Genomic DNA, 27718 nt, shown 5'->3' with positions numbered 1-27718 from the left:
TTAGAAATGAGAGATAGTCTATTATTCAAAAAACCACAAAATATTTCCTTCAGAGAAGATGCTTATCAAAATATACACCTTACAAATTCCATCCTCAAGAATGTTTTTTACAATTCTTTCTATGTGAGCGGCAAGGGATAAAATAGGCCTATTCCACACAGATCCGCACCATCGACTGGACCATACACAAGAAGCATCCTGGCTTTCTCTGGCACCTCTCCGTGGTTAACTAACCACATGCCGGAGAAGCTGTGGCAGTTCAGGTGTGCACAGCTCAGGGAGCCTCCTGACAAAGCGGCCGTGGACTCGGGATTTCTTCCCCTCAGAGACATAAGGAGGGGAGCCGGCTGGGAGCTTTACCAGGAAGCACACAACACAGCTTCTTATCCAGTCCGCTGGCATCATCAACTATCAAACCATTTGCTCCTCTTTGCAAGAGGAACTCCTTTAGAAGGTCCCAATAGTTTCTGCTTATACTGTTCGACCAGCTGGTTGAAGCGGATTTCTGTCTTATTTCCCTTAGCTTTTTTCTTAGGTGCCTACAAATGAAAGGAAACATAAGGCAATCAATTTCAAGCACTAAATATCACCCCACCTGCAAGCAGATACAGAGATCTTGTCCATCGGGAAGAGATGGACTGCCAGGCAGCGATGCTCAGACAAAGACTCCAGAGGAATCATCTGCAGGTGAGAAGTCAGATCAGCATGCACAGGAGAAGCCCCACTAAAGCACGGCTGGGCTGTTCCAGAGGCCTCCCCTCCACCTCCCAAATGCTCACTTCAGCCTCACCAGCAGACTGGTCGGCCCAGTGTTTGGACATCCATGTTTGCCTTTGCCCTCACCAAGCACTGCTCACGCGATTTCAGAGACAGAGCTCTGCTGTACGGTACAACAGAGGTCAGAAACTTCCAAGACACAGAACCTGTGATAGGATGGGAAGCTAACGCTTCTTTGACCTTTCAAAGACAGCCTAGAGAAGGGGAAAGAAAATTTATCTCAAATAGTCAATAATGTAGGACCACCATTTTCTACTGAGAGGAACTAGGGCTCCTTGGAAACCTGGCTGATTCCAGGACTGGGAAGAACTATATAAGTTGAGCCACTCTAGTATATCTTATGATACTAGAAAGCAAGGACACTTTCAGTGACAAATAGGGTCATGTCAGAAGGACTCAGGAGCCAGCCTGAAGGGTTCCTGCCAGCCTGGGATGGGGCAAGAAGAATGACTACATTTGACTGAGACACATCAAGTTTATAAAAACTTAGGAATCCATAGCACTAAAAAGAAATCTCACTGGTTCTCATAGGAGAAGGGCACCAAATCATTACTTTGAAAACCGAAGAAGGGAAAGAATCAAGCATTTATCCTGCCTTCTTATGCAAATGATACTTCATGGTAACCAAATAGCTGACAAGGGAAGTTCTTCTATTTAGAATTCTAGTAAAAAAATGCAAAAGGAATGGTAGAATTAGAAAGCCATTACTCTGCAACCCATAATGCAGTAAGGAATCCAGGTAACGATCATAGATGGTGGCTAAGACTATCAGAAAAAAGGTAGGTGGAGAAACTATAAATGGAGGGATAAGGTAGACAACCCCTAGGACTACTGATCAATCTTAGCACCACTATTAAAGGGGCAACCGGACATCTCATGCCTCAGGATATGATACAACGCAAAGCACCCAGCACCACCTATGAAATATCCTGGCTGAGAAAACTGAACTTGAATCTGATCAAGCAATGTGATTAGACTCAGGTCGTGGGGTGTCATGGGGACAAGTTATGTGACACCACAAGGAAGCAAGCAGCCAATTGAAAACACAATACTCTAAAGGGCAAATGACTTGGTTTCTCCAACAAATTAAAGCAGGGAGATGGGGGAGGGGTGAGGGTGGATAGGATAAAATAAAACAAGATTTAAGAGAAATAACGGCCAAATGTAATATGTAGGCTTTGTCTGAATCCTGATTTTGAGGCATTGAGGAAAAATGAATATGACCTGTGTATTAGATACTACAAATTCTAATGATCAATATCTATATATATTATAATGGCATAATAGCTTTCTAAGACCTGATCAGTTAAGAGATGCATTCTGGGGTATTGACACATGAAGTGGGATTTGTGTTAATTTACTCTATGATGGGAAGCACATATGGGAAGCAGGTAAAACAAGATAATCGTCAAAGCACAGTAACAGATACACGCAGGTTCATTTTGCTGCTCTCTCTACTCTTAACTGTGACCTTGGCATCCTCTACAACGCTGCAGAGCTGCATGCAGCTTCCGGCCAGAAGCCCCTTCTTGTTGCTCAGCTAACCGCGGTACAGAGGCGGCTGCCAGCCCCAGTGAAGCCTGGCCATACCCAAAGTCTGTGTCCTGTGGAACTCACCTGCTTGGAAGATAATTTCTGTTTCTCTTGCTTCCTCTGGTTTTTCTGGGGCTTTGGCTTACCGGGAGGGAGAGGCTTCACTTTGCCTTTGTCCCGCAACCTAAAACAAGACAGTCACTAAGTGCTCACTCTGAGGTTCTCTTGGCCCAGAAGGTGAAATTCTTGTGTTCTACTGGCTCCAAGTCCATGAGAAGCTAAGAGTCCTAAACAGAGACACTGCAACAGGCCATCCTAAGTCTCAACCTTTGTGTCCTTGTTTTCTGGCTTAAAACCTCAAGGGATTCTCAAAAACCTTCATTTATTTAACAAATATTTTTTAAAGATCTACTTCTGTACATAGCCCAAGCCTGCTGCCCCAAACAGAAACTGTGGGGAAAGCTCTAGTGGGAGGGACTCAGCTGACAGACAGACTGTCTGACTAGGAGAAGTTCTTCACAGAGAAGGTGGCAAAAGCTGCCCTGGCAGGCTCCTCGGAGGCCCCTCACCACCCGTCCCTCCTCCATCTGATCCGAGAGTGACAGCTGTGCTGGGAGAAGGACATATGTGCATTAACCCTTCCTGGAGGCCCGGCACAGCACTAAAGCATCGCTTTCCTCTGGACGAATGCCACAAAGAGGAGAGGGGCTAAGCCAATTGCCCCCATTCAGAAGCCCCCACTGTGCTGTGCTGTCCTGCCACAACTCACCTGATCTTCGGACCTCGGTGTGAGGGGAGCACCAGGACCTTCCTTCTCTTCTTTCCATCAGGCAGCTCCACCTGCTCCACTTCTGCCTTGGTCTGGAACCCCGTCCACGAGGTCAGCCCTGTCTTCCCCTTCTGCTCTGGGGAGGCTTTGCTTTGCCCCTGTGTGTGGTTTCGAGCTGCCTTCTGTTGCTGGTCTTTTCCAGGCTTGTGTTGCTCCCCCTGGGGCTCACTGGTTGCGGACTTGGATCTCACTTTTTGCTGCATAAAACAAGAGACTGCCATCTGCTTTCTGCACGAGGGTTCTTTGATGGGAACACTAAGCAGAAGATGAGCTTCATGTGAGCTTGGTGATAGAAAGGGAATTCTTCCTCCAAACAGGAAAGTGACTACAAGCAATTCACAAGCTCTGCCATAGCAACTGATGGTTATAGGCTGGGGGACACAAGACAGCCATCTCCCGCCCTGTAAGTAATATGGGGAAGTATAGCCCAAGACTCAAAAGCCGATAGCTTTAGAATCAGCAAACAATTCGATGTTTAGTGTAATAAAGTCACCTTGAACAATGACCACATCCAGGTTCTTCACCCCAGGGCCACTGTATTAACCAATGAAACTGTTCCTCTACTGGTCACGCTCCAGTACACACTACAAAAGGTCGCTGTGCACCCAAGTTAAGGTAGACTACCAAAGAGAGTCATAAATGTAAGAGCGGTGTGGTATCCAGAATCATCTAGTCCTACATGTCCTGGGGGAAGATGGGTCAACAAATGAGTATCTACTTCATGCTGACCACGCAGTATGTTATGCACCTTACACATTACCTCACTTCATCCTCACATCGATCATGTGAGGCAGAGGCTGCTAATCCCATTTTACAAACCAGGAACTGAAGTGCAGAGAGGTAAAACTTGCCAAGGAACACGCAGCGAGAAAGGGGCAGAGCCAGAATTTGAACATGAGCGTGCCTGTCCCCAAAGTCCTTGCTCTTTCTTCTATACCACACTAGATTAAAACAGTACAAATCTATCGGTCATCACACTTCTAGAGACATCCAAGATGAAGAGAGAATTACAGAATGGATAGCTAAAACTGGCAGGCAACAGAAAACCTTCATCTTGGCCATTAATCTTGGCATGCGCCATCACCAAACACTGTACGCGAACTGCTGATGGGTAATACCATCAGTCTGATTCTCCTGGCTCCTTCCTGTGCCTTCTCCTGTGGAGCTGTCACAAGATGGGTCCACAGAGGAGAGGGTGGCTGGGAAAGTCCTAGGGAACTGGGAGTAATGGGCAACAAATGAACCTAATGAGGCAGAGACCTTCTCCAAGAGAGCAGAGCCACACACTGAGCCAAACAGAAGGGTTTAGATGGTCTTCAAAAAACAAACAACGCTACAGTTCTGTACCAGGCTGCGCTGGATCCTTAGTTCCTTCATTTTCAGCTTCCTTCGATCTTCCAGAGAGAACTCCACTATCGGTCTCTGTCAGAGGGAGACGGAACGTCACTCATTAGACAATGAGCTGTCCCCACCACTGCCCCCTTTTACAAGTCAGAAGTCGACGTTCACTTCCTCTCCCAGAAGGAAGAGGCCAGTTCGCCAGCAGTCCTTCCAGTCTAAAGTTTCCTCTAATCATCTTATCACCTTGAATCACCTGCTCCTTCCCTCCATTGACCTGGTACTCTCCTCTCCCACCACTCAGATGTCAGGGGACACCCGATAGGAAGGAGGGAGTTTTCTGCAAGTTGCCCTTAGGGAACAGTTCTCCTCCCCCTGCAGGAGGCTCACCTTCTGAGGCCCAAAGACGTCTGGATTATTGTTGATGTGGCGCAGGGCTGTGAGCGCATGCTCGTGTGCCTGGAACTCTGCAAAGGCATAGCCCAGGGACTGGCCCTTCACTTTCCCATGAGCACCTTTCAGGTCTCGCATCACCCTACACTATGAGGAGAAGAAGAATAGAATCCATCATTACAGAACGAGAAGCCTGCCTGGGCGTGAACTGCTTCAGTGGATTCAGTAAGAAATCAGGTCACTGAAACAGGACCTTCATCTGTATCGTCACCACCACAACTGTGCTGGAATGACACTTAGTGCTCGTCGTAACAATACGCTGACTGAGGGCACCAGCCATATTCAATAGATATTGTCTTGCTTTCAAAGAGCTTACAAATACAGACATAAACACAGACTTACAAATACGCATACAAGGAAAATAACCTTCCCAAGGGAAAATCGTAACAGCTACCTTTTCGCATACATACGAGCTGAGAGGTACGTGGTACCTTACTCTGTATAACAAGTTCTCTCTGAGGATGGAGTACTGAAGACATGCCCTGGAGAAGAAGCTGCTGAGGAAGAGGCTTGATGGCTTTAGATAAGGACCACATTTCAGGCATGGGGAGGAACCTGCACAGCACACAGCCTCAGAAATGCAGAAAGACGTTTCAGCCATCTTTGCTCGGGGCTCAGATTCTCTCCGGTGCGGTATTTTCCCTAAGTCTTTCAGCCTAATGTGATGGGCAACCTGGGGCCCCAAGGCATGGTGGCATATCTTGGGAAAACTGATCATTTATAGGCTATTACTCCTGGGAGCTGCTGTTTCCACATCACGGAGAGGCCCAAGTATGGGGGCCGTGTGGATGTGGCATTTGGGGTCTGTGGGATCTGCTCTGGGTCTCGAACTGTGTCATGTGCTGAGGGGGAATCAACAGCAGCAGAGAGGGAGGCTCCTGCCCTCAAGGAGCTAACTACCTTGCTGAGACACTAATCTTACACATATGAAATAACTAGAGAAAATTCAATATGATGCAAGTATTGTAAAAAACACATCAATTTATCTCAATTACAACAGGTTTTTAATTTTAATGTGTAGCCACCTAGTAAGTATTGTGGATGTCAATATGAGAGATTACACAACTGATCTTTATGCCACAAACACTCTGGGCAGTTAACTAACAGTGTCAGGTATGTGCTGTTCCATTTACATTCTCTCACGTAATTCCCCAAATACCAACACCGAGCATTTTGTAGAGGCTTCAGGGATTGGGAAAAGTTTATGGTGATGAGACTGGCAAAGCTGACTGCTAGGACTGGCTCTGTAACTTTCTCAATAAATAGTGATTGGGGCACGGAGACAACACCTGCCCTCAAAGGGCTGGGTATGGCCGGAAGGAATGACTGACAGGCAGTGACAGTGTAATATGAGTGCCAGAGGGAGGCGTGCAGAGGGTGTGGTGTAGCACGAGCTACGTCAAGCTAAGCCTCTGCGTGGACCCAGTGCTCTCCTCAGACAACTGCTGAAGACCCGTGTGGCCCCCTGCGAACACCCTGGGGCCCGGATGAGCCTTTCTATACTGTAAGAGCCTAACTGGTGTAAAATGCTCTTCAAAAGAGCAGAGCACACAGATTGTTTCCTTTGCAAGAAAACTGACATTACAGCACCTAGTATAATGCTGAGCACACAGCAGGCATTCAATAAATGCCTGCTAAATTAATTCACCAAGGGCAGAGGCTGTAGCATTCTGCTGAATTATGATCAAATGTGAAAGGCAGTTCTTAAAACAAACAAAACAAAAAGATGAAACCCGTCAAACTCAGCCTCGCACACTGACAGTGTCCAGAGCCGAACTGACTGTCAAGATGCTGGCACCACTGCTGGCACCGCAGGGTGGACTAAATGGCCAGCCTGACCCAGGACGGGGGTGTGAGATCTGGGTGGCAGGACTCACCTCCTTGATGCGCACGCCCTTCTGCCCTCTCGTGGCGCTCAGCAGCAGCTTCCTGAGCTGCTGGTCATCCACAGCCTTCGGGAGATTGTGCAGGCAGAGCCTGGTCTGGGAGACAAAGATATTCTGGTCCTTGAGTTTCTGATGCTTCAGGAGCTCAAACTGAAAGAACAACAAATGGTTAACAGTACCATCTACCCTCGAAAAAGGGAGGCTCCTGACTCTCCAAAAGGAAAGAACCACGACCCCCATCCAACGACCAGACGCGACGGAGGGACTCGCCCAGCCTACAGCCTCACAGCGGGCGCCCACACAGGGAAAGGCTCAAGGAGACATGGTGCGGGCAGGCGGTGAGATCAGGGGCTCAGCACTCAGCCCTGCATGAGAAATCCAGCCCTAACTGCACAAGTTACATAAAAACTTTTCAGCCTCAATTTTTCATCTACAAAATAGAACCGTAGATTCAAGTGTAATTAATGCCAATCTCTCGGCACTGACATGAGACCTAAATGAGATCATATACATGAAATCCCTAGCTCAAAACCGGGCCCCATAAGGAAACATTGTGTCCCACTTTGGAGAGTGGCATCTGGGGTCTTAAACACTAGCAAGCGGCCGTTTAAGATGCATCAATTTGTCTCAACCCACCTGGAGCAAAGGAGAATGAAGAACACCAAACATACAAGGTAATTATGACCCCAAGAGACAGAAAGGGCCACATAAACCAGAGACTACATCAGCCTGAGACCAGAAGAATTAGATGGTGCCTGGCTACAACCAATGACTACCCTGACAGGGAACACAACAGAGAACCCCTGAGGGAGCAAGAGGGCAGTGGGATGCAGACCCCAAATTCTCATAAAAAGACCAGACTTAATGGTCAGACTAGAAGGACCCCAGAGGTCATGGTTCCCAGACCTTCTGTTAGCCCAAGACAGGAACCATTCCTGAAGCCAACTCTTTAGACAGGGATTGGACTGGAATATGGGATGGAAAATGATCCTGGTGAAGAATGAACTTTGTGTATCAAGTAGATATGTGAGATTATGTTGGCATCTCCTGTCTGGAGGGGAGATTAGAGGATAGAGAGGGTCAGAAGCTGCCCGAATGGACACGAGGAGAGAGAGTGGAGGGAACGAGTATGCTGTCTCATTAGGGGGAGAGCAATTAGGAGTGTATAGCAAGGTGTATATAAATTTTTGTACGAGAGACTGACTTGATTTGTAACCTTTCACTTAAAGCACAATAAAAATTAATTAAAAAAAAAAAACCTGGCCCCAGGCAAACAGTAAATAACACTATAGTTAACATCTACATCCAACCCTTTATTTACCCACCAACTCAAACCAATTATATAGTCCTTCCATAAGGAAACTGAATTTATTTAAAGAATATTTGAGAGGATATGGTCTCATCTCCACTCTGCCACCCAGAGGCAAAGGAATGTCCCTGATCACGGAAATGCACTCTGCTCCCAGAGCACCGCCTCAACTGTGCTGCCACGAGACCCGGGGCCCGGGCGACCTGACTCTGAGACAAAAGGATCAAATTCTCCTATTGATTCATTTTTAAAAAATAAGGTTAATAGAAAAAACTCTTTTTTTTTTTTTTAATCAATTCTTGTTACCCCAGTTGCTTCTTGTTTGGTAGAGGTACTAACAAATCACGGAATACACAACTCCTCTGGAAATGAATATTAAAGAGAAACGTGGAGACCATCGTGCCGAAGTTCAACAGTCTGACATCCCACACAGGAAAATCTGTGCCCGCTGTGAATTTGCAATTCATATCAACAATCTAGTGAGCTTTTGCAAGCAAAACTATTTCTGTGAAAAAATGAAATATGTCACTGTGATCAGAAAAGGCCAGGCAATGCCCCACGAGTACCGTGATTTCTAGACACTATCAAAAAGGCTGAGAACATCCATCTAGAACCTGTGCACGTGTAAAAAGACTCATGGTCTCTTGGTGTCAGCACAGTCTCACCTCTGCACAGCATCTTCTGCACCTTAGGGTTCCATACCTAATTTTGCGCGTGGTTATGCATCTTTACCATTCTAGACTGGCTTAGCTTTTTCAAGGTAAACTACAGGGTAAAAATAATTACTGGGAACTAACACTACCAAACAGCAAAGGAACTTAATGCAATCAGGTAACAGTAAAAACTCCAGCTTGATGCCATGAATTGAAAACTCTCATGATAAGGATTCTCCTAAAATGATCCTATAATCCAGATACCAGCCACTCTGCAACCAAAAAAAAAAAAAAAAAAAAAACTGACATTTTAGCTACCTTCCAAGGCCCAAATCTACTTCCTTCCCAAATAACTGCAGCCCACACTGATCTTACTTTCTGATGTTGTTCTGCGTGTATACTGACACCTGGTTACACGCAGCCCGTGTCTCTAGTCTTTACGACACGCTCCAACAGCATACTCTTCGGTGAACACTTACTGCTGAGCATCAGGGAAAGAAAGAATAAGACCTCCTTCTTATTTTGGCATATAATGCTCTGATAATGCTACGTGGAATGTTGGATTAGCTGTTGTTACCACCTATGCATTTTTCTGTCTAACAAGCCTTTAAATAGGATCTGTGCTTATACTTGGCTCTTTGGTATTTCATACCATCTAGCGCACCCCATGGAGCCCTGGTGGCACAGTGGTTAAGAGCTCAGCTGCTGACCAAAAGGACAGCAGTTCAAATCCACCAGCCACTCTCTGGAAACTCTATGGGGCAGTTCTACTGTGTTCTACAGGGTTGCTATGAGTTGGAATCAACTTGATGGCAATGGGTTTAGTTTTTTTCTTTTTAGTGCACCCCATATTCAATAACTACTTTTGATTGACTCATAATAAAAACCCATTGCTCTCGAGTCAATTCCAACTCATAGCAACCCTACAGGACAGAACAGAACTGCCCCACAGGGTTTCCAAGGAGCAGCTGGTGGATTCGAACTGCTGACCTTTTGGTTAGCAGCTGAACTCTTTATCCATCGCGTGCAGAAACCGAAGGCTGGGGCCTAATCTACTCACCCGCTCTCTTTTGGCCATATCAGCAGCGCTCACGCCCTCTGCAGCCTTCGTCCCAGCACGAATCACTGCAGAAAGTGGGAAAAAGGCCAAGACATCACCAAGGGAATTTCCACTGAGCAACAAGAGGAATGTGATTTGAGTGACGCAAACTCTTTCACACAGGGCCCAGAGGACTATATTGGCCAGGACACGGTGGCATTTGGGTTGGTCCAGAAATAGGTTACAGGGCTAAGTTCTGGGCTCAGAGCTGCTCTCAAGGACTGTAACTCTGAACATTTTGTGATTTAGCTTCTGTTCTCCTCCCTTCAAAGAAGATTCATGTACATACCCAGAGTCAGATGGAAAGGTCTAGAGGAGGTTGGGAAAATAAGGGCATTTTAGGAATTTGGAGAGCCAATAGTTTCACCCAAAACCGCCCTTGGCTGCTTATCATGCACCTGGGGCCATTACTACGCGGTGAGAGGAGCCAGCCTAGAAAACAACCAGATCCCCACATACAAGCCTAGTACCAAAGGCCAGTGCTGCTGTGCAGAGGTGAGCTGACAGATATGGTGTGACCTAGGAGATGGGTTTTTTTTTTCTTTTTGGGTGCTTAGAGCTAATTTCTCACCACTTTTCTGACATTAAGGGAAGGAGATTGGGTGCATATTTCAAATCCACGAATAAACCAAAGAGTAATTTCAGTCACAATTTTCATCTCCTTCAGAAAACCTCTGATTAGAAATGATGACGTGCAAAGATCATTTGAGTTTGTCCTCCCTTTTTGCCCCACCAATCTGCTAATGAAAAGATTGGAAGGTGAGCAGCAGACACGAGATCAGGACAGGTTAATCCACAAACCAGGTAATGGTTTCCTAAAAGAAAGGCTAACATGGATTAACAATACAGCATTGTTGAAGAGGACATTTGGGTTTCGGGGCCAGCAGCTGAGAAGCCTGCCTGGTTCACTTCACCCTCCACTACTCACAGCCTTCTCTGGCCAGATAGAGATTCCGGGTTCCAGTTGGCTTCTTCACCTTCTTCGTCTGAAGCTTTGCAGCTTCATCACGGGTCACTGCCAAATCAACTTTGAGCTGACGACCATCCAGTTTAAGCCCACCACCCTGCAAAACATTGCAAATCCCATGTGTTAAGATACATAACAAGTAGAAACTAAGCACCTAACAAAGAACACCAAGGACAACACAGCAAACCCCGATTTTGCTATGGAACCCAGCCACCAGGATGTTTCAGCTCAGCTGGCCACAAGTGGGTTACTGAGCCTCATGACATTTAGGAGAGCTGTGCAAACAGCCACATATGTACCTCATGTGGTGTGGTGCAATAGAAAACTGCTTGATTACTTTTGTGTGGACTTTCTAACCATGGTCTTGTTAACTCCCACCCAGGTGACTGGGCAGAACTGTGTGATAGGGTAATTGTGGCCCACCAAGGGGACTGGTCAGTTTTGCCTTAAAAGAGAGCCAATTCCTGAGCAGAGAGGAGGAACCTACCCACCAAGGAAGGAGAGACCGGGCAGCAAGAGATGGAGAGAGAAAGCTGAATGCCTCTGGGCAGAGACTGAGGGCCAGGGACTGGCATGCCTGTAAGCATGGCTGGGAAGAGGCTGTCCTCATGGAAAAACTGTATCTGGAGTGTTCCTGAGCCTAAATTGTAACTGTTACTTTCCTTATAAATAAACCCCATAATTGTGAGTATGGTCTTCCAGTTCTCTGTGGCCACTGCAACAAATTACTGAACTCAGAGAGTGCTGACGAAGGGGCCGTTGGTGTCAGAATTTGTAAAGATGGCAGAGAGAGGAGGCCTGTCTGGCCTCTACCACATGGAAGTCAGCCTTGCACTGTTGATCTTGGTTCTCCTTCCCCCTTGTGGGGTTGGAGGAGGTCAGACACTGCCCCAAAACCATTTTTACAGGTGGTCAGCAGTGAATAATTTATTTTATGGGAGTTCCTAATAGGCCCAAATTCCGAAAAATCATCTGTGAACACGCAAATCTTTAGTATTCTTCAGAAAGTTGATGAAATGGTAGAGTGTTAACTCTACTCAAGAGAATTTAAGCAATAACAGCAATAAGGATAATGTATTATCCCAAAACAACTTACATCTTATCTTAGAGAATGTACCCTAAAATTCCTCATCACTCACACACTTTTGCTCTCAAACGTTTACTTCACCTGACAGATGGCCTTAATTCCTTCTCGTCCAGTCTTTCATATCATCAGCCCAGAAGAGATGCGGACACACAGGTAATGACCAATAAATAGTAGATACTATTATTACACCTGTTTCCTCATCTATAAAACCGGGATGATACTTGTAGCCACCTGACAGGGCCGATGTAAGGATTAAACGAGGTAATACAAGTACAGCACTTAGCTCAGTGCCTCACACACACTAAGTGCTCAATAAGCGTTAGCTTTATTATTACTGGCAGTAATAATAATAATAAAGCTTTGTATAAACATCAGCTGTTGCCTCTAGGAGCCATTACCGTCTAAGTCGTACGCTAAATGTCTTCCTTACCTCAGTCTCTGGAGAAGCAGCTGCAAGGCATTTCTGAGCTGCTTCCTGAGTTAGGAACTGAACAAACGCACAACCTGCACAGAGACAAAAACAGGTGAGATCCCAAACTCCCCTGACCCACCAGGAAGCTGAAGATAATACTACAGAAATGGTGGCCGCCTGACACAGAGGCAGGCTCCTTGTATTAGGCCTATGTGACAGGCACTATGCTAGGCCCTAAAGGTTCAAAGACTAAGATACCACACCTGCTCTCAATGAAATCTTATTACTTCCTTAATCTTTTCCAGTGTTTCTTAGAACTTTAATCTCACCATCTGTTATGGATTAAATTGTGCCCTCCCTCCCCCTCAGATATGTGTTGTAAATCCTACCATACCTGTCGTTATGATCCCATTTGGAAACGGGTTGTCTTTGTATGTTAATGAAACAGTATTAGTACAGGGTGTGTCTTAAATCAATCTCTTCTGAGATATAAAACGGCAGACTAAGCAAGCAGCAAGCAAGCAGAGATGAGGGAAGACAGATGCCAAAACCCATGAAGACTGCAAAGGAAGGAGCTGAAAACAGACAAGGACCTTCCTCCAGGGCCAACAGAGAAGAAGTCTTCCCCTGGAGCTGGAGCTGTGAATTCAGAATTCTAGCCTCCTAAACTGTGTGAAAATAAATTTGTTTGTTAAAGCCACCCGCTTGTGGTATTTTGGATAGAGCAGCACGAGATAAGACAACTTGGTTTTGGAGCCTTGGCGGCGCAGTGGTCAAGAACTTGGCTGTTAACCAAAAGGTCAGTAGTTTGAATCCACCAGCCACTCCTTGGAAACCCTATAGGGCAGTTCTACTCTGTCCTGTAGAGTCGCCGTGAGTTGGAATCAACTCAATGGCAAAGGGTTTTAGTTAACTAAGACACTATCTCTCTCCTTAACAAAAGATATCCCCAGGAAACAGCACATTATAACCCCGCACTTAGAGCAGTATCTTTTGCTGAGTGCTTACTGGGGGCTAAGGCAGGAACCACTCAACCCTGAAATTAATTACAGACCTCACTGTCACCACAGTCACTGTGGAGTCATCAGAGAAGGGCAGCTCTGCCTCTTGGGGTGAAGTCCCTGGCCTCTATCACATGAACACAGCAGGGCCCAGAACGCCAGGAGCTCAGCACTTGGCTCATGCTCTGGAATCTCCAGAAGGCTCACCTCTTGGCTGGTAAGATGCAAGGGCAATCAATGCATCCTAATTCTGCTATTGAGATAAAGCAGCTATTTTAAGCAAAAAAAAAAAAGGTTTTGAAGTTTATCTTACAATAGACTCCAAAATAAGAAATACAAGTTTCATATGTTGTCAGTATCTCTTTAAACTTTAAATATTCTCTCATATACAAAAACAATGCCATTATTCCCAGAGCTACTGGGGTATCACTCTTCTGCCCTCTGAGAATGAACAGTGAGGACTAATAAAAGGACACACGTGGCAGGCCACCCCAAGGGTCACCACCTCGTGCAGCCCTCCCTCCTCCTCAGACAGGCCCGAGTGCTACCACGTCTGTGTCCCATCGTCCTTTGCTCACAGCTCCATCATGGCACTAATCAGGAGGCATCTTCCCAAACAGACTGCATGGCTCAGGAAGAAGACCTTATTTCTTGGCTATTTCTGTATTCCTAGCACCTACCACAGTGCCTGGCATTAACTCAATAGGGGGAAAGCAATAATGAAGAAAGAAATATGGGGGGAAAAAATGTTTCCAACAGGCCAACTAGACCACTTATCTAATGTGAAGATGGGTAAGAATTTTATCATTGGAATTTCCAGGGTCAGTACTGGGTTTAGTCTTAGTATTTCTCTAAAAGTCTGCAGCTGACATTTAGCTCTTCCAGGCAGTGAAATGGCACCATGACAGGGATGAACTGCAGGAGGAGCCCAAGGCTGTGTGAGTAGGCAGAAAGAGTGTCAGAAAAAATTCATGTGAGCTAGGGAAAGACAATCCCTTAAGAAAAAAACAATTAAAACTCTGCTTATTAAGAGCATTAACTCTCAGCTAACATTAAGATAGCAAAAAAGAGATTTAGCAAGTCAACTGTAGACTATATCCTGAGAAGATCAACCCAACATGCCACAGCACTCAGAACGGGACCAAAGATGCTGGGTATCATCAAAGTAAAGCAATAGACTACCACTACTTAGAGATTCTATGCAATTCAAGTTGCCCATTTTTAGAAAAATGTAATGAAAATGGAGAAGGTCCAAGGAGTGTAACTGAATATTAGAGCTGAAGGCACGTTAGCTATTACTCTAGTTGAATCACTCATTTTACAGATAGGAAATGGGAGCCCACAGTGGGCCAACGATGTGCATAAACCCCCAGCTGGTCTGTGGTGTGGCTGGATTAGATCCCCAGTCTCCAGGAAGCAGTTCAGTGCTCTTTCCATCATATAGCCTTATTTACATCCTGGTTGGCTGAGGTAAAAACCAATATAACCAGGTCTCAACAAAGGGCAAATGAGCAGCTTTGGAATGGAGGTTCTTAATCCATGGAACGGCTCCAGAGACCCCGCAAGCCCTCTGAAGTGGCATTTAGCTAGACGGTTCATAGCTTTTGCTAGATCTCAAAGGAATCAAGAATCAGAAAAATTAAGGACTCACTGCTTTAGGAAAAAAACAACTGAGTTGATGAGATCATAGACTACGAAGGGGTTGAAAGACGCTACACTAGACTGAGGAGTGGTCACCCCCTGAAGCTCAAGAGAAAGAGCCTTGGGAGAGGGGGAATACAAGGAAGCACTCCTGCTACCCTGTCTTCCTTCTGACCACTGCCACTGCAACCAAGTTTCTCTGTCAGTTTCCATCTCTAACAAAAGCAACTGAAAAAGATCCCAGTAATTTCAAGCAACGTGGAATGATTAACACCCATGAGACGCTATCACATTTGAAATTCAAAGAACAAATGGAATTCATTACCCTAAAGTAAATAAGCAAGAGCTTACAAAGCTCAGACAAAATTAGGGCTGACAGCACCATTAGAGATCTGAGTTTAGCGCCATGGAAGACAACCTCAGAATGTCCTTGGTGCGTCTGCGGAACACAGAGACCTAGGCTAGACGGACTATGGGCCCCTCAGAAGTGCACAGTACATTCACGTAACCCTGTCAATGCCCATGGCAGTGACCCCTACCCTTTTAGGGTCTGACCAGCTGATGGTTAATACCTTTAGAGTGCTCTGTGTCTGGATGCAAGACAATGCGGACATATTTGAGATCCCCAAACTGCTGGAGCAGCTCCCCAAGATCTTCTTCCTCTGAGTCGAAGGACAGGTTTCTATGGAAGACAACCAAAAAGTCACAACAAAGGTCATTTTAAAAAGTGAGATCCTGGGTTCCGGCACAAGTTAAGCGAGTTAGACATCAACTGACGTGGCTCCCTTACTCGAAACCACCCTCCACTGCTCAGGAACATCGCCAATACATAGGGTGACTCTCAGTGGCCACGCCTCTGCTACATGACTCTGCTCTGTGGCCACGTGACTGGCCTTCTTTTGCAAATCAGAGTTCTCTCTCCTAGGAATCTGAAACTTAGACATATAGAGAGGCCAGAAGTTATGGACGTAGATCTACTTCAAAATAGCAGTGCCCTACCTGAAAGAAACTTCTGGGGTGCTGGAAATGTTGGTCTCTTTCTTGATCTGGGTGGGGGTTTTGTGGGTATACACATATGAAAAATTTCACTGAGCTGTGCACTTAGATTAGTGCACTTTACAGAACATATTATAACTTTAAGAAAAATTAAAAAGGTGGTGCCTTCCCCCTAGAGAAGACCCACAGCCTCCTATGCTGGGGTCGCAGAACTGCCCAGCCTCTCCTCCCCTTCCTGAAGATCGTCCTTTGTCAATTCCTCTGATTTGGTGAGCCACCCAGTATTCATCCAACAAACCTTCTTATTTATTTAAACTGGCCAAAATTAGTTTCTTTTACTACAACCAAAAGACTCACAGCAGGTTAGTAAGAAAAGTAAAAAACGTCTGCCTATCTTTCTGTCTCTCTCTCTCAAGATTAGCCATCTTCTCCTCTGTGTTGCTCTGAAATCCGCAGCTCAATTAACATTTTACAAAAGTCAAAAAATCCTTCAAAATAAAAACTCATAGGCAAACGTGATAAAGTTTACTAGCTTCGTACAAAAAATAAAACTACGTATTTCTCTCAATGGGATTAAGAAATGTTGGAAGGAGATTTTGTTCTTTTAAATTTCAGCACAAGGTCAAAATTCCTCATTTCTCCAGCTGTGCAGATCCTTCCAGGAGTAAGAAAAACAGTCCCTAATATATAGCTATCCTTTTACATCCCTTTTACTCAGTTAACAACCCCATAAATCATTCTATCTCAGAGTAATCCAGAAAAAAGGGTTTCTGAAATAAGATGCTTCCTAGCTACATTTTTCCTTCTAATTTGCCTCCTAATGTACGTAGTTCTCTCCCTCCCACCCTTTTATTTCCCCATGTTCTTTCTTAGTATAAAGATGTATAAGGAATGGGATCCTTGGTACTGCAGTCACAGGCTTCTGAGCATGACATTTCTTCCTTCCTATTAGGCAGAATTCTCTATGAATCAAAGTGATTTATATGGCAGTTCCAAATAACACGGTAAAAAGAGTAGGGAACGACCTGCTGCTGAGAGAACGGTCTAAAGCACAGCATGGAGAGTCTAAACTCATTCCTGTAAGTATTTACGCTGTGGGCCTGTGTGGGGGCATTCTCTCAGTAGTGCTTAAGGGTGATTTTTTAATTTTTTAAAATGTATTTATTTATTCATTCATTCCTCTTTTGCTCAATTATTTTCTAAATTTTCTATAATGAACAAAAATTATTTGCATGATAAAATAATCTTAATTTTACCTTAAAACAGGGTAAAATACAAACCTCTTAAGATAAGACCCCATGACACACACACACATTGCACACTGGTCCTCAAAAAAAAAGGAAGAACAGGCATGCTTGAGGTGAACTGACAACCCCCTGACTCGATGAAAATACCAACCTCTGGTAGTCAATAGGACTAACACAGCAATGGCAGCACAAAATTAAACCTGCCTCCACCCCCACTCCCACCCCCAGCTTTCCCGGAAGCAGAGGGGGTGCCTTACTTCATTCTGCACACTGCTTTGGAAGATAACAGAGAAGGCAGGTTAGTTATGAAGAGAAACACTGTCTGGCACAAGCGGCATCACTCCTCCTCAGCAGCCTCCTAAAACTAAGGCCGGAAGTAAGACGTTTCTAACAGCTGAGGGGCCAACTGGTAAGTCTAAATGAGAACAAGATATCCAGACCCCTGCTAATTCTCTCTTGTGTATACTTTCGAATCTCCTACATTTCTCATTGTTTGCAATGTTCCTGGGATCAGATGTGCTAATGGTCTTAGAAGCATCTGACTTTCTGGCGTAGTTCACAAGACTAGTGTAAAAAAAAAAAAAATTAAGAAACCTATGTAGGCAACCCAAACAGCAGTTCTCTCAGGGTAGAAAAACATACCTAATGAAGACGGTTTTCCCTTCATTCACATCAGATGGTAATTTTCTCTTCTTTTGCTTTGCATTTTGTGCATCTAAAGTAAAAAACAACAAACTGAATAAAATAAAATAGTGCAGGCCATATGCCAAAGGCTAACTTCTTAAGTCTCTACAGATCTTGCCTAAGTCAATAAGAAAAAAAATTTTTTAAATGGACAAAGAATATACAACTAAACATATGAAAAGAGGCTCAAACTCTCTCATAATTAGAGAAGCATTGCACAAGTAATGGGGTATTATTTTTCACTAACAGATGGGCAAAAATTAAAAAGATTGATGAGATCCACTATGGCAAAGGTGTGGGAAAAAGACGTTCCCATATACTGCTGGGAGAGTGTAAACTTTTTCGAAATTTGAAACATGTAGTCTTTAAGGAGAAAAAAATATACACAGGTTCATTCAAAATACACTACATTGTATATACGTATGCATGTGTGTGTGTGTGTTTGCTAATATATATAAAGATACACAAGAAACTTGTAACACTGGTTGTCTCTGGGGAGCGGAGGTGATGTGTGAGGATCAGATGGAGGTAAGGGAGGCTTGTTTCTTTTTAAGAAGAGATACATATTTACATACACAAGGAAAATTTCTAGGATACTTAAGAAACAAGTTACTTTGGGAGGTTGTTGGGGGACTGGTAAGGAACCTTTACTTTCTGTATTGTACTACTTTTCCATACGGGATTATTTTTTGTATTAATTTTCTTTCATCATCATGTAGTAGTTCCATAATTTTTTTTAAGTGAAAAGAATGGTTCAGAGACAACCAAATCTGGGTTCTACAATGCAAGGTCTCATAGTCCCTTCGGTGTCAAGGCATCTTCACTTCTAAGGTATGTATCATTTCTTCCTGGCAGCGTGAGTTTATTTCCTCAGATTTCTCATATGCCACTCTTAAAAAAAAAAGGAAGCAGCAATCAACTTGACAGCTGAGTAAAAATCTCCACCCAAACTAAAAGGCCAGCTATTGGCCACTGCTTTTTCTGTAATGACCTGCCTTTCTCCATAAATGAGTTGAGTTTACCCCTAACATTCTCAGTAAAGGTAAAAATAGGAATTGGTGACAGTTCTACAAAATGCCCCAGTAGGTCCTTTATCCCCAATCTGAACTCAAAACACTTTAAAATCCCTTTGCTGTTAAGATGCAATACCCTGTTTATCCAGTTATTCGTTCAACTTGGATAACTGAGAAAGTGGTGGCTCAGCATTTAACTAGGTTTACAATTCCCTAGGAAAGGCTCTTAACCCTCAAACACCACTCTGAACTCATTTTAAAAACAAAACAAACAAAAAACCTTTAGAAGAAAGGAATATCACAGCTCCATTTTCAGCACTGAAACATAAACTTGATAGAGCACTCTCAGGTCCTATTTAAAAAGGAGCTCATACTGAACTGGTGCTCATTTCTCGCAACACGGTTAAAGAAGTTACAAAGACCGCAGGCAAACCTTTATCCTCCCTCTCTTCAGTGTCCATGTCACTCTGAGCCAGCTCCTCTCCGTCATCAATACCATCTCTTTGCTCCAGGTCACTGTCCTTGTCGGAATGATTCTCTTCACTGCTGTCTGCAGCTGCTGCTCTCTTGACAGCTCTGGAATGGCACAGTTCACAGCTAAGGACCTGGGCTGACAGAGGGGCCCCCTGGACTTCATTACACATGTCACTCTGCACTGAGGAAGGCAGGGAAACGGCGTGATCATTTCCCTCTCAGAGACAATCCTGGATCTTCCACTGTTTCAGAACAGGCTGAGCTGCTTACCTCTTCTGAATCTGCACAGGTTTGGTCCCCCTGGATTCTTCTTCCTCATCTTCTCCATCTTCATCATCATCCTCCTCCTCAACATCACCTTCATCTTCATCATCATTATCTTCTTCTTCCTCTCTTCCCTTCTCTTTACCTGATCCCTGCTGTTCAGGCTCAGGGCTCTTCCCCTCACCTACAGAGGGAGGTGAAGAAAGCAATGAATTCTCTTAGCGTCCAAAACAAGGTTATTTTAACAAATACTTTAACAAAAGACAAAAGTTCCTAGTTCCTTTGGTTTTACAGAATCTCATCTATTTCTCTTACTATATATAATATATGTAAGAGTAATTACGTGGGATAAAAGCAAAAAATAAACAACAAAATCTCCGATCACTCAGATCCCTTTGGAATCTGTCCCATTCACTGGAATTCTGAAGGTCAATCTGGCTCAGAGTGAGAGAAGCAGCAACTGAGCCTCCCCCATCAGCTACAGCTTGTACACAGGGCAGCACGACGTCCACCCTGGAGCCCAGCCATGATCTTTAATCTCAGCAATGTGTGCTCTGAGATCCTGGCGACTTAAAAGCCAATTGGTTTCTAAATGACACTCAAGTTTTAAGTTTCCCTGTTCTTAATGTCCCATCACTCCCTATTTGGAAAAGCTGGGAAAGGACAGGAAGCTGCGGGAACAATGAACTCAGCCATACTCCTCATCACACCCACACCCAGGAGCGCACTTAGACTCAGAGGAGTCTACCTCCTGGGACGGGAGACCAAGAGAGTACCATATGAATTGACAAACAGCCCGGGCTCATTTCCGAGCCAACAGAAATTCAGAGTTTCTACTACTCCTGAGTCTCATTCTTTTGGTTAATCTTGTGCTTTTGACATCTCCAGCCCAATATCCTCACTGACAAGCACGTTCCCTTACACCTTCAGCACAGACACGAAAGTTGTATTCACACATTCCACACCCTCGCCCCAGCATACAACTCCTCTCACCCGCACCACATCTTACCTGAGGCAGAAGCAGACTGAGTATCTTTATACTTATCCTTTGCCACGGCCCAATCCACAGCCACTGTCCGCCCTGTCAGACAGAAAAGTGGCCTCAGAAAGAATTTCCTCATTTTAACGTCCCTATCTCCCGCAAATGGCTTCCTATTCACCAGATGCAGTAATGGAACCAGCGGATACAAGGGAAGTGACGACTCAGGGAATGTAGGTCCTTAAAGCTCTCAGTAGCTGCTTATCCTTTTAACCCTTAACCACTTCATCAATGAACAGAAATGCTGCCTTTCTACACAGCCGTAACAACTGGGACAGACAGACTCAAAAACAAAGAATTAGAACAGTGCTTCCAGTTAGATTAGCAAGTTCTCAGTTACATAAGCAAGAAGCAAAACAGGCATTCTGGAATAATCTGCACCCTACTCAGAAGTTAAAGTCTCTAAGCCAATCCCTTAATTAGACACGGTAAATCAATACCTAGAGTAGCCTCACAGTTAATTTAATAGCCTGTGGATGCTGAGTAGTGAGCATAACGAAGGAGGAATGTACAATCCCACATCCCCTAAACACCCACCTGCATCATCAGTGACTATTTCAGGGACAGTTTTCACCAGCAACTTAAAAGAACACTCATCACCACAGAAAGGGAAGAGAACACTGGGACGGGTTCTTTCCAGTGTAACCCTAAGATCAAGCACCAGGAACACTACACAACAGCTTCAACATTAGCAGTGAGGCTCAACAGTCTAAACACTTACCTTTTGAAAATGTACAAAGTGGGTTACTGTGCCAATTCACCCAAACCCCAGGAATATCTGGGTCAGTGATACACGTACAGAAAGCTTACCTTTTATCTCTTTCATGTTCATGCCTTTGAGAGCTTTTCCTGCTTCTAGGAGGTTCTTGAACTGAACAAAAGCAAAGCCACGCATCTTTCCATCTGTGTGCAGACATACATACAAAGAAGTTAGAGTCAGCAGGTGGGGAGCCAATAGAACACTAAGACTTAGAAGGAAATTACAGCCACTCAGGCTGGCAAGATGGCCCAAGTCCTGCCAATCAGCCAGCCCCTTTACAAAGCAATAGGTTAGTCCTCCTGCTGAGTACAAGTGACTCAGGTCTGGGGAGAGGAATGTACTTCCTCAAACTGCATCTAGTCTTCTAAGACTACTTCTGATCTAACTAAAACTACCATCGGGGAATAAGCACAATTATTTGAGCTGTTATTACTTGTCAAGCACTGTGCCAGATAGTTTATATTTACATATCATCTCAGGCTCACCAAGATAGTGACACGGGCCTTGTATTTCTATTTCAAATGGTGCTTAGTTCAAGGACAATATAATGCTAAATAATCCTCTTAATCTCATCCATTTCATATCTCCAGCCCAATATCCTCACTATGACAAGGACATTCCCTTACACTTGTATTTCTATTTCACATGGCACTTAGTTTGAGGGTAATGTGGAAAAAGACATTATTAAGTAACCTTAATCTAACCAGACCAAATGCAGGTTTGCTAGTACCTGGCTTCCTGGGAATGTTGACTTCCAGGACAGCTCCAAATTGAGCAAATATTGTCTTCAAGTCATCTTCTGAACACTGAAGCCAAAAGGGAAAGAAAGATATAATCACAGCCAACAAACAGAAACATCAACTACCAAGTTAGCTCATTAGGAAGGACCTGAATATTTTTACTCCTTTTTTACTTTTGAGAGTAGGACACCAAACATTTCTGGAAAGAGGACATCTTACTTTGTATCTAAGAGAGCTCTTTTACCCCTACCTTTCTCCAAAATCACGCCTCCCTCCAAAAAAGGAATCCATCTTTACACTTAAGTGTCATTAATTAACTCTTGTTTATACAGGTCCATTTTCTGAACTCAGCAGGGCTAAGGTTCATGCCCGGAAGGAATTAAGCCCCATTATGTCATCCTGGTGAGGAGTGCCACCAACGAGCATCCCATGTTAGTCTTCTTCCACCACTTACCTTAAAGCTCAGGTTCCGAATAATTAATCTGGCTTTCTTATCTGCCATTTTGGCTTTTTTGGGCTTTGGCACTTTCTTTGGGGACTCCGAATTTTCTAAGAAAAAAAGGGACAATGGAATAAGTCTGTGTTTCAAAACCACCCACTACAGCCTCACAGGGAGAAAGCTACTAGCCACAGAGGGCATTTACCACAGGGTTCAGTGTGGCGACACCCAGGAGCACCAGGTTTTCCAGCCTTCAGAAGTAAACAAAGGACTAACATGAGGAACAAAATACACTGGATGATTTGGGCCAGCAAAAAAGAAATTAGGGAAGCTTTACGTTCTCAGAGTGACCCCTTCTTTATCCTATTGCTCTGTCTCACCCTGGGGGAAGACCGTTTCAGTTACTAGAAACTCACCATTTTTCCCCTTTTCCTTGGACTTGTGCCTCAGTTTTCTCTTGGCGACAGTCACGTTGATCTTGCAGCCTTCGAAGGTGGTAATCTCGTTGAGGGCCCTCTGAACATCTTCCAGCATTGAAAAAGTGACATAGCCAAAGCCTCGGCATGCCTTACTCCCTAGAACAGTGCAGGCAGAAGAGGGTGGGGAGAAGGAGAGACAGTAGTGAAGTAAGAGCCCCACACCAGTAAATTCTCAAAGCCTAAGCTAGCACAGGGAGCACTGGATTCAATTCTCAGCCAACACACCTTAAGCATGGCCACCACCTGTCTGTCAGTGGAGGTTTGAGTGTTGCTATGATGCTGAATCAGTTTCAGTGGCGATTCCAGAATAAGACAGACTAGGAAAAAAGGCCTGGTGATCTTTCAAAAATCAGGCGATGAAAACCCTATGAATCACAACAGTCCAACTCGATGGCAGCTAACGACAAACTAGCAGATATACTACAGGCCATCCTGTTATTGGTTTGCCAGAATTCTCAGGAGGGAAAGAAGCTAGGCTGACCTCAGAGTCCCCTTCCCCACTTTGCTCAGAAACTGTTGGCTTCCTCTCTGTTCTAATCTGGTGCCTCCAATGTTAGCTCTTGTTGCCCATTTCCTGATAACATCAAGAACATGGAGGATCCATAACATATATTAGGCCCCCAAAGAAGAATTCAACATCAAAGAAGAAGGTAGGAAAGACAGCTAAAGTAGCTTCAAAATTAGAATATAATAAAGCAGCTGCCCCTCAGAACAGATCAGCAACGAAAGCCTGAGTCCCTGACCAAAGAAAACAAACAATAAACACTGTTTCAGGAGTCTGCCAATGCTATGACCATATTACCAACAGGTATCAACATCAAATTAAGCCTTTCTAAAACCAAACAATGAATAAGGAAGACCGAAGAAGAAATGACCAAAGTAGAATTGATCCCTTTGAATTGTGGTGTTGGTGAAGAATATTGAATATACCATGGACGGCCAAAAGAAAGAACAAATCTGTCTTGGAAGAAGTACAACCAGAATGCTCCTTAGAAGCAAGGGTGGCAAGATTGCGTCTTACATACTTTGGATATGTTGTGAAGAGGGGTCAGTCCCTGGAGAAGGGTATCATGCTTGGCAGAGTACAGGGTCAGCGGAAAAGAGGAAGACCCTCAACGAGGTGGATTGACACAGTGGCTGCAACAATGAGCTCAAGCATAACGATTGTAAGGATGGCTCAGGACTGGGCAGTGTTTCGTTCTGTTGTGCACAGGGTCACTATGATGAGTTGGAACCTAACAACAACAAAACCGAACAAAAAAAAAAAAACCAAACCTGTTACCATCAAGTGGATTCCAAGTCATAGGAACCCTACAGGACAGAGCAGAACTGCCCCATAAGGTTTCCTAGGTTGTAATCTTTTATGGAAGTAGACGCCATGTCTTTCTCCTGCGGAACAGCTGGTGGGTTTGAACCACCATCCTTTTGGTTAGCAGCCAAGCGCTTAACTACCGTTTCACCAGGGCTCCTCTGCCCTTTCCCCAGGACCCCACAAATATAATGGCTGCAGAGAAGAAATTAGGAACAAGCTGATGAACAGCTGCAAGTACCAACTGTAATCCACCTTCAGTCTCTTTTGGTATGCTTTTGAACATTTCTGTGTAATAAAATCTTAAGTAACTTATCAAAAAGGAAAAGGACAGACTGTAATCTGCCTGCTACCTGAAGAAACAGAGCTCATATGCTCGGCTGCTTGTTCAACTACCCTGGAATCTGCTTCAGGTGCAAGCTCTGTAATACAGGCCACGGATCCACGTAGGCAGGTTAGAGCTGGCCTGGGCGCCAGGAGCGCATACTGGTGTCCGGAGATCAGTTTCTTTTCTCTCAAAAGCCTGCCCACTCATCTTTCAGAAAACAAGAACAATAAAAATCAAGGCCCCTCCCGAGCAAAATAACCAAAAAATTACGCAGCTGAAATGCGAAGAAGTTCCGCGTCTAAATGAAAGCACATACGCACGATGAGTACCATACATTTTGTGTCTGCACAAAGCACACTCACATGCATTATCTGAATGCTCACAACCTGGGAAATGACCCCAACTTAAAGAGAGGCTAACGACATACCCAAGTCACTACTACCGAGTAAGAACTCACCCTCACCTCCCTCCCTCCCAGCCCACTAAACACAGCACTCTTTCCAAAACATTTGGAATGTCTAGGTAGGAAAGTGGAGAGTTTGATAAAAAGGGAATAAGGGGTTTTGTTAAGGATTTAGACAAAGTACAAAGTATAAGGTTACACGCAGCCTGGATTCTGAGGACCCAAAGCAGAGTTCCCACTCAATGCCCAGTCCTTCCCTGGAACACAACCACCTGGCACTATACAGCAGTGTTTCACAAACTGATTTGACCAGAGCCCACAAGAAGGGATGGAATTTACATTAAATCTCAGTACACACATATATTCCCTATACAAAATGGAAATAAATGTTTTGAGAATACTACTCTCTTACCATATGTGGATGTATCCCTTCTATCCTACCCTAGTTCATTAAAAAAAAGACTTCTAGCCATGGCCCATGTATGACCCACTAATGGGTAACGATCGGCAGTTTAAGGAGCACTGCTGTAAAGCACTCCCACTCTCTCACACATGCCTAAAATGCCAAAAAAAAACAGGCAGGTGCCACAGCTTGTATGGTAATCTGAACCATGTTGATGGCCCTAACTATAACTTCTGTAACTAACAAAATAGAAGCTAAGGATTGGGTAATTATTAGCATGCTGTCAACCTGCTGGAGCCCTGGCGGTGCAGTGGTTAAAGTAATCAGCTGCTACCAAAAGGTCAGTGGTTCGAAACTACCAGCTGCTCTGGGGAGAAAGATGAGACAGTCTGCTTCCCATAAAGATTTACAGCCTTGGAAACCCTATGGGGCAGTTCTACCCTGTCCTATACGGTAGCTATGAGTTGGTATCAACTCAATGGCAGTGGGTTTTTTTGTTTTTTTTTTTTGTGGGGGGGTGGTGGTTAGCCTGCCTACTCACATACTCAGATACTGTGGGTTTTTGTGTGTGTGTGTGGGGGTGGGTGGGTGGGGTGGTGGTTAGCCTGCCCACTCACATACTCAGATACCGTGGGAGTTATGCAGAGGCTAAGAGATGCCAGTTCCTACCACTTGTTTTGGTGAGAGGCAAAGAGGCAGCCACCTACAGAGACAGCCTGGAGACGTGAAAGGAAGCCATGCATATGGTCTGGGCACATCAGGTTCCCATCTTGGGTGCCCCTTGATAGTCCTGGGAAGAGAAAGGAACGCTTCTACAATTAAAACCCTTCCAATTCTCATTTGCTCTAAAAGATGTCAACCCTGCCTCATGGTGATGTGATGAGAATATAAAGCACATAGGAGTATTCCACAAGTATTTCCAGTGGCTCAAGACAAAAGCCTTTTTCCCTCATACCCCACATCTGATCCATCAGCAAATCCCCTCAGCTCTACCTTCAAAAATATCCATATTTCAACCACTTTTTACCACCTCCATTGCTATCATCCTGGTCCAAGCCACCATGATCTCTCATTTGGATAACTGCAAAAGCCTACTAACTGGTCTCCCTGCTTCTGTCCTATTTTCCAACAGCCTATTCTCAACACAGCAGCTAAAGAGAATCTTTCAAAACATAAGTCGGATCATACCACTCTCTGCTCAAAACCCTCCAATGGTTTCCCAATTCAAGAGTAAAACCCAACATCCTGGCAATGGCATAGAAGGTCCTACGTGATCCAGTACGCTGTTGCCCCTCTGACTCACCTAATTCTCTTCCCTTCATTCGCTCCACTCCAATCATCCTGGCCTCCTTGCTATCCCTCCAACACACGAGGCACGCTCCTGATGGTATCCTTTAACTTGCTGGTTCCTCTGCATGCCCACTCTCTCACCTTAGTCAGGTCGTCCCTGGCTATGCTGTACACACATATATTCTCTGTACAAAATCTATACTGTCACTCTTCCCCCTCTCTACCCTCGCACCTACACATACAAACGCAGACTCCCTATCCTTCTTCCCTGATTTCTTTTTCCTTAGCAATTATCACCATTTTGTTTATTGACTGCTTTCCCCACCTTGAAAACATAATAGCAATGATTTTTGGTTTGGTTTTGTTTCCTGGTATATCCTCAGGGCCTAGAACGGTGCCTGGCACATAGTAGGTACTCAATTGTGGAACAAATAAACTCTGATTCCCAGATTTAAAAAACAAACCCACTGCCCTCCAGTCGATTCCGACTCATAGTAGTTCTCAGATTTAGAGCAGGAAAATAATTACCTGCCCCTGAGAGACGGGACTCCCAGAAGTTTGGGGGGATGTCTCCGCCCGCGTCCCACCCAGAAGTTTGGGGGATGTCTCCGCCCGCGTCCCACTCCCGGGCCACCCCAGCCCTATCCTCGACCGCCTCCCCGCCGCCCCCTACCTTTCTCAGTCACCACGAAGCACTGCTTCACTGGCCCCACCTGACTGAAGAGCTCCTCCAGCTGCTCACTGCGGGCCGAAGGCGGGAGGCGGCCCACGAACAGGGTCAGCCCCGCCATGAGACTCGGCAACCCGAGCCGCGTGAGGCCGCAAGGAAACACGCCCGCGCCCGCGAGTCAAGCCACAGGCCAGC

At 44.8% G+C, this 27718-nt stretch overlaps 1 protein-coding gene across 4 annotated transcripts; it reads right to left on the bottom strand.

Moving 5' to 3' along the window:
* RBM28 (RNA binding motif protein 28) lies at positions 1-27718 on the bottom strand. Of its 4 annotated transcripts, none has more exons than XM_023544598.2 (19): positions 27527-27718; positions 23058-23216; positions 22657-22751; positions 22193-22268; positions 21513-21605; positions 20673-20744; positions 19670-19847; positions 19359-19501; positions 17871-17943; positions 15558-15667; positions 12362-12435; positions 10806-10941; positions 9839-9903; positions 6808-6912; positions 4868-5017; positions 4487-4561; positions 3080-3336; positions 2395-2494; positions 1-539 (listed from the first exon to the last, which is right to left on the bottom strand). In XM_023544598.2, the coding sequence occupies exons 1-19, from the start codon at positions 27642-27644 to the stop codon at positions 405-407; spliced, it is 2214 nt and encodes a 737-aa protein (XP_023400366.1). In that variant the 5' UTR covers positions 27645-27718; the 3' UTR covers positions 1-404. The 4 variants fall into 4 exon arrangements, with proteins under 4 accessions (XP_023400366.1, XP_003407300.1, XP_064145819.1 ...); XM_003407252.4 differs by having other exon boundaries at positions 6808-6966; positions 27527-27717; XM_064289749.1 differs by having other exon boundaries at positions 6808-6966; positions 27567-27655.

The sequence above is a fragment of the Loxodonta africana genome, chromosome 8 (assembly GCF_030014295.1).
Source record: "Loxodonta africana isolate mLoxAfr1 chromosome 8, mLoxAfr1.hap2, whole genome shotgun sequence".
Lineage (NCBI taxonomy): Eukaryota > Metazoa > Chordata > Mammalia > Proboscidea > Elephantidae > Loxodonta > Loxodonta africana.
The sequence above is the reverse complement of the archived record's forward strand: the minus strand, read 5'-3'. Positions and strand labels throughout refer to the sequence as shown.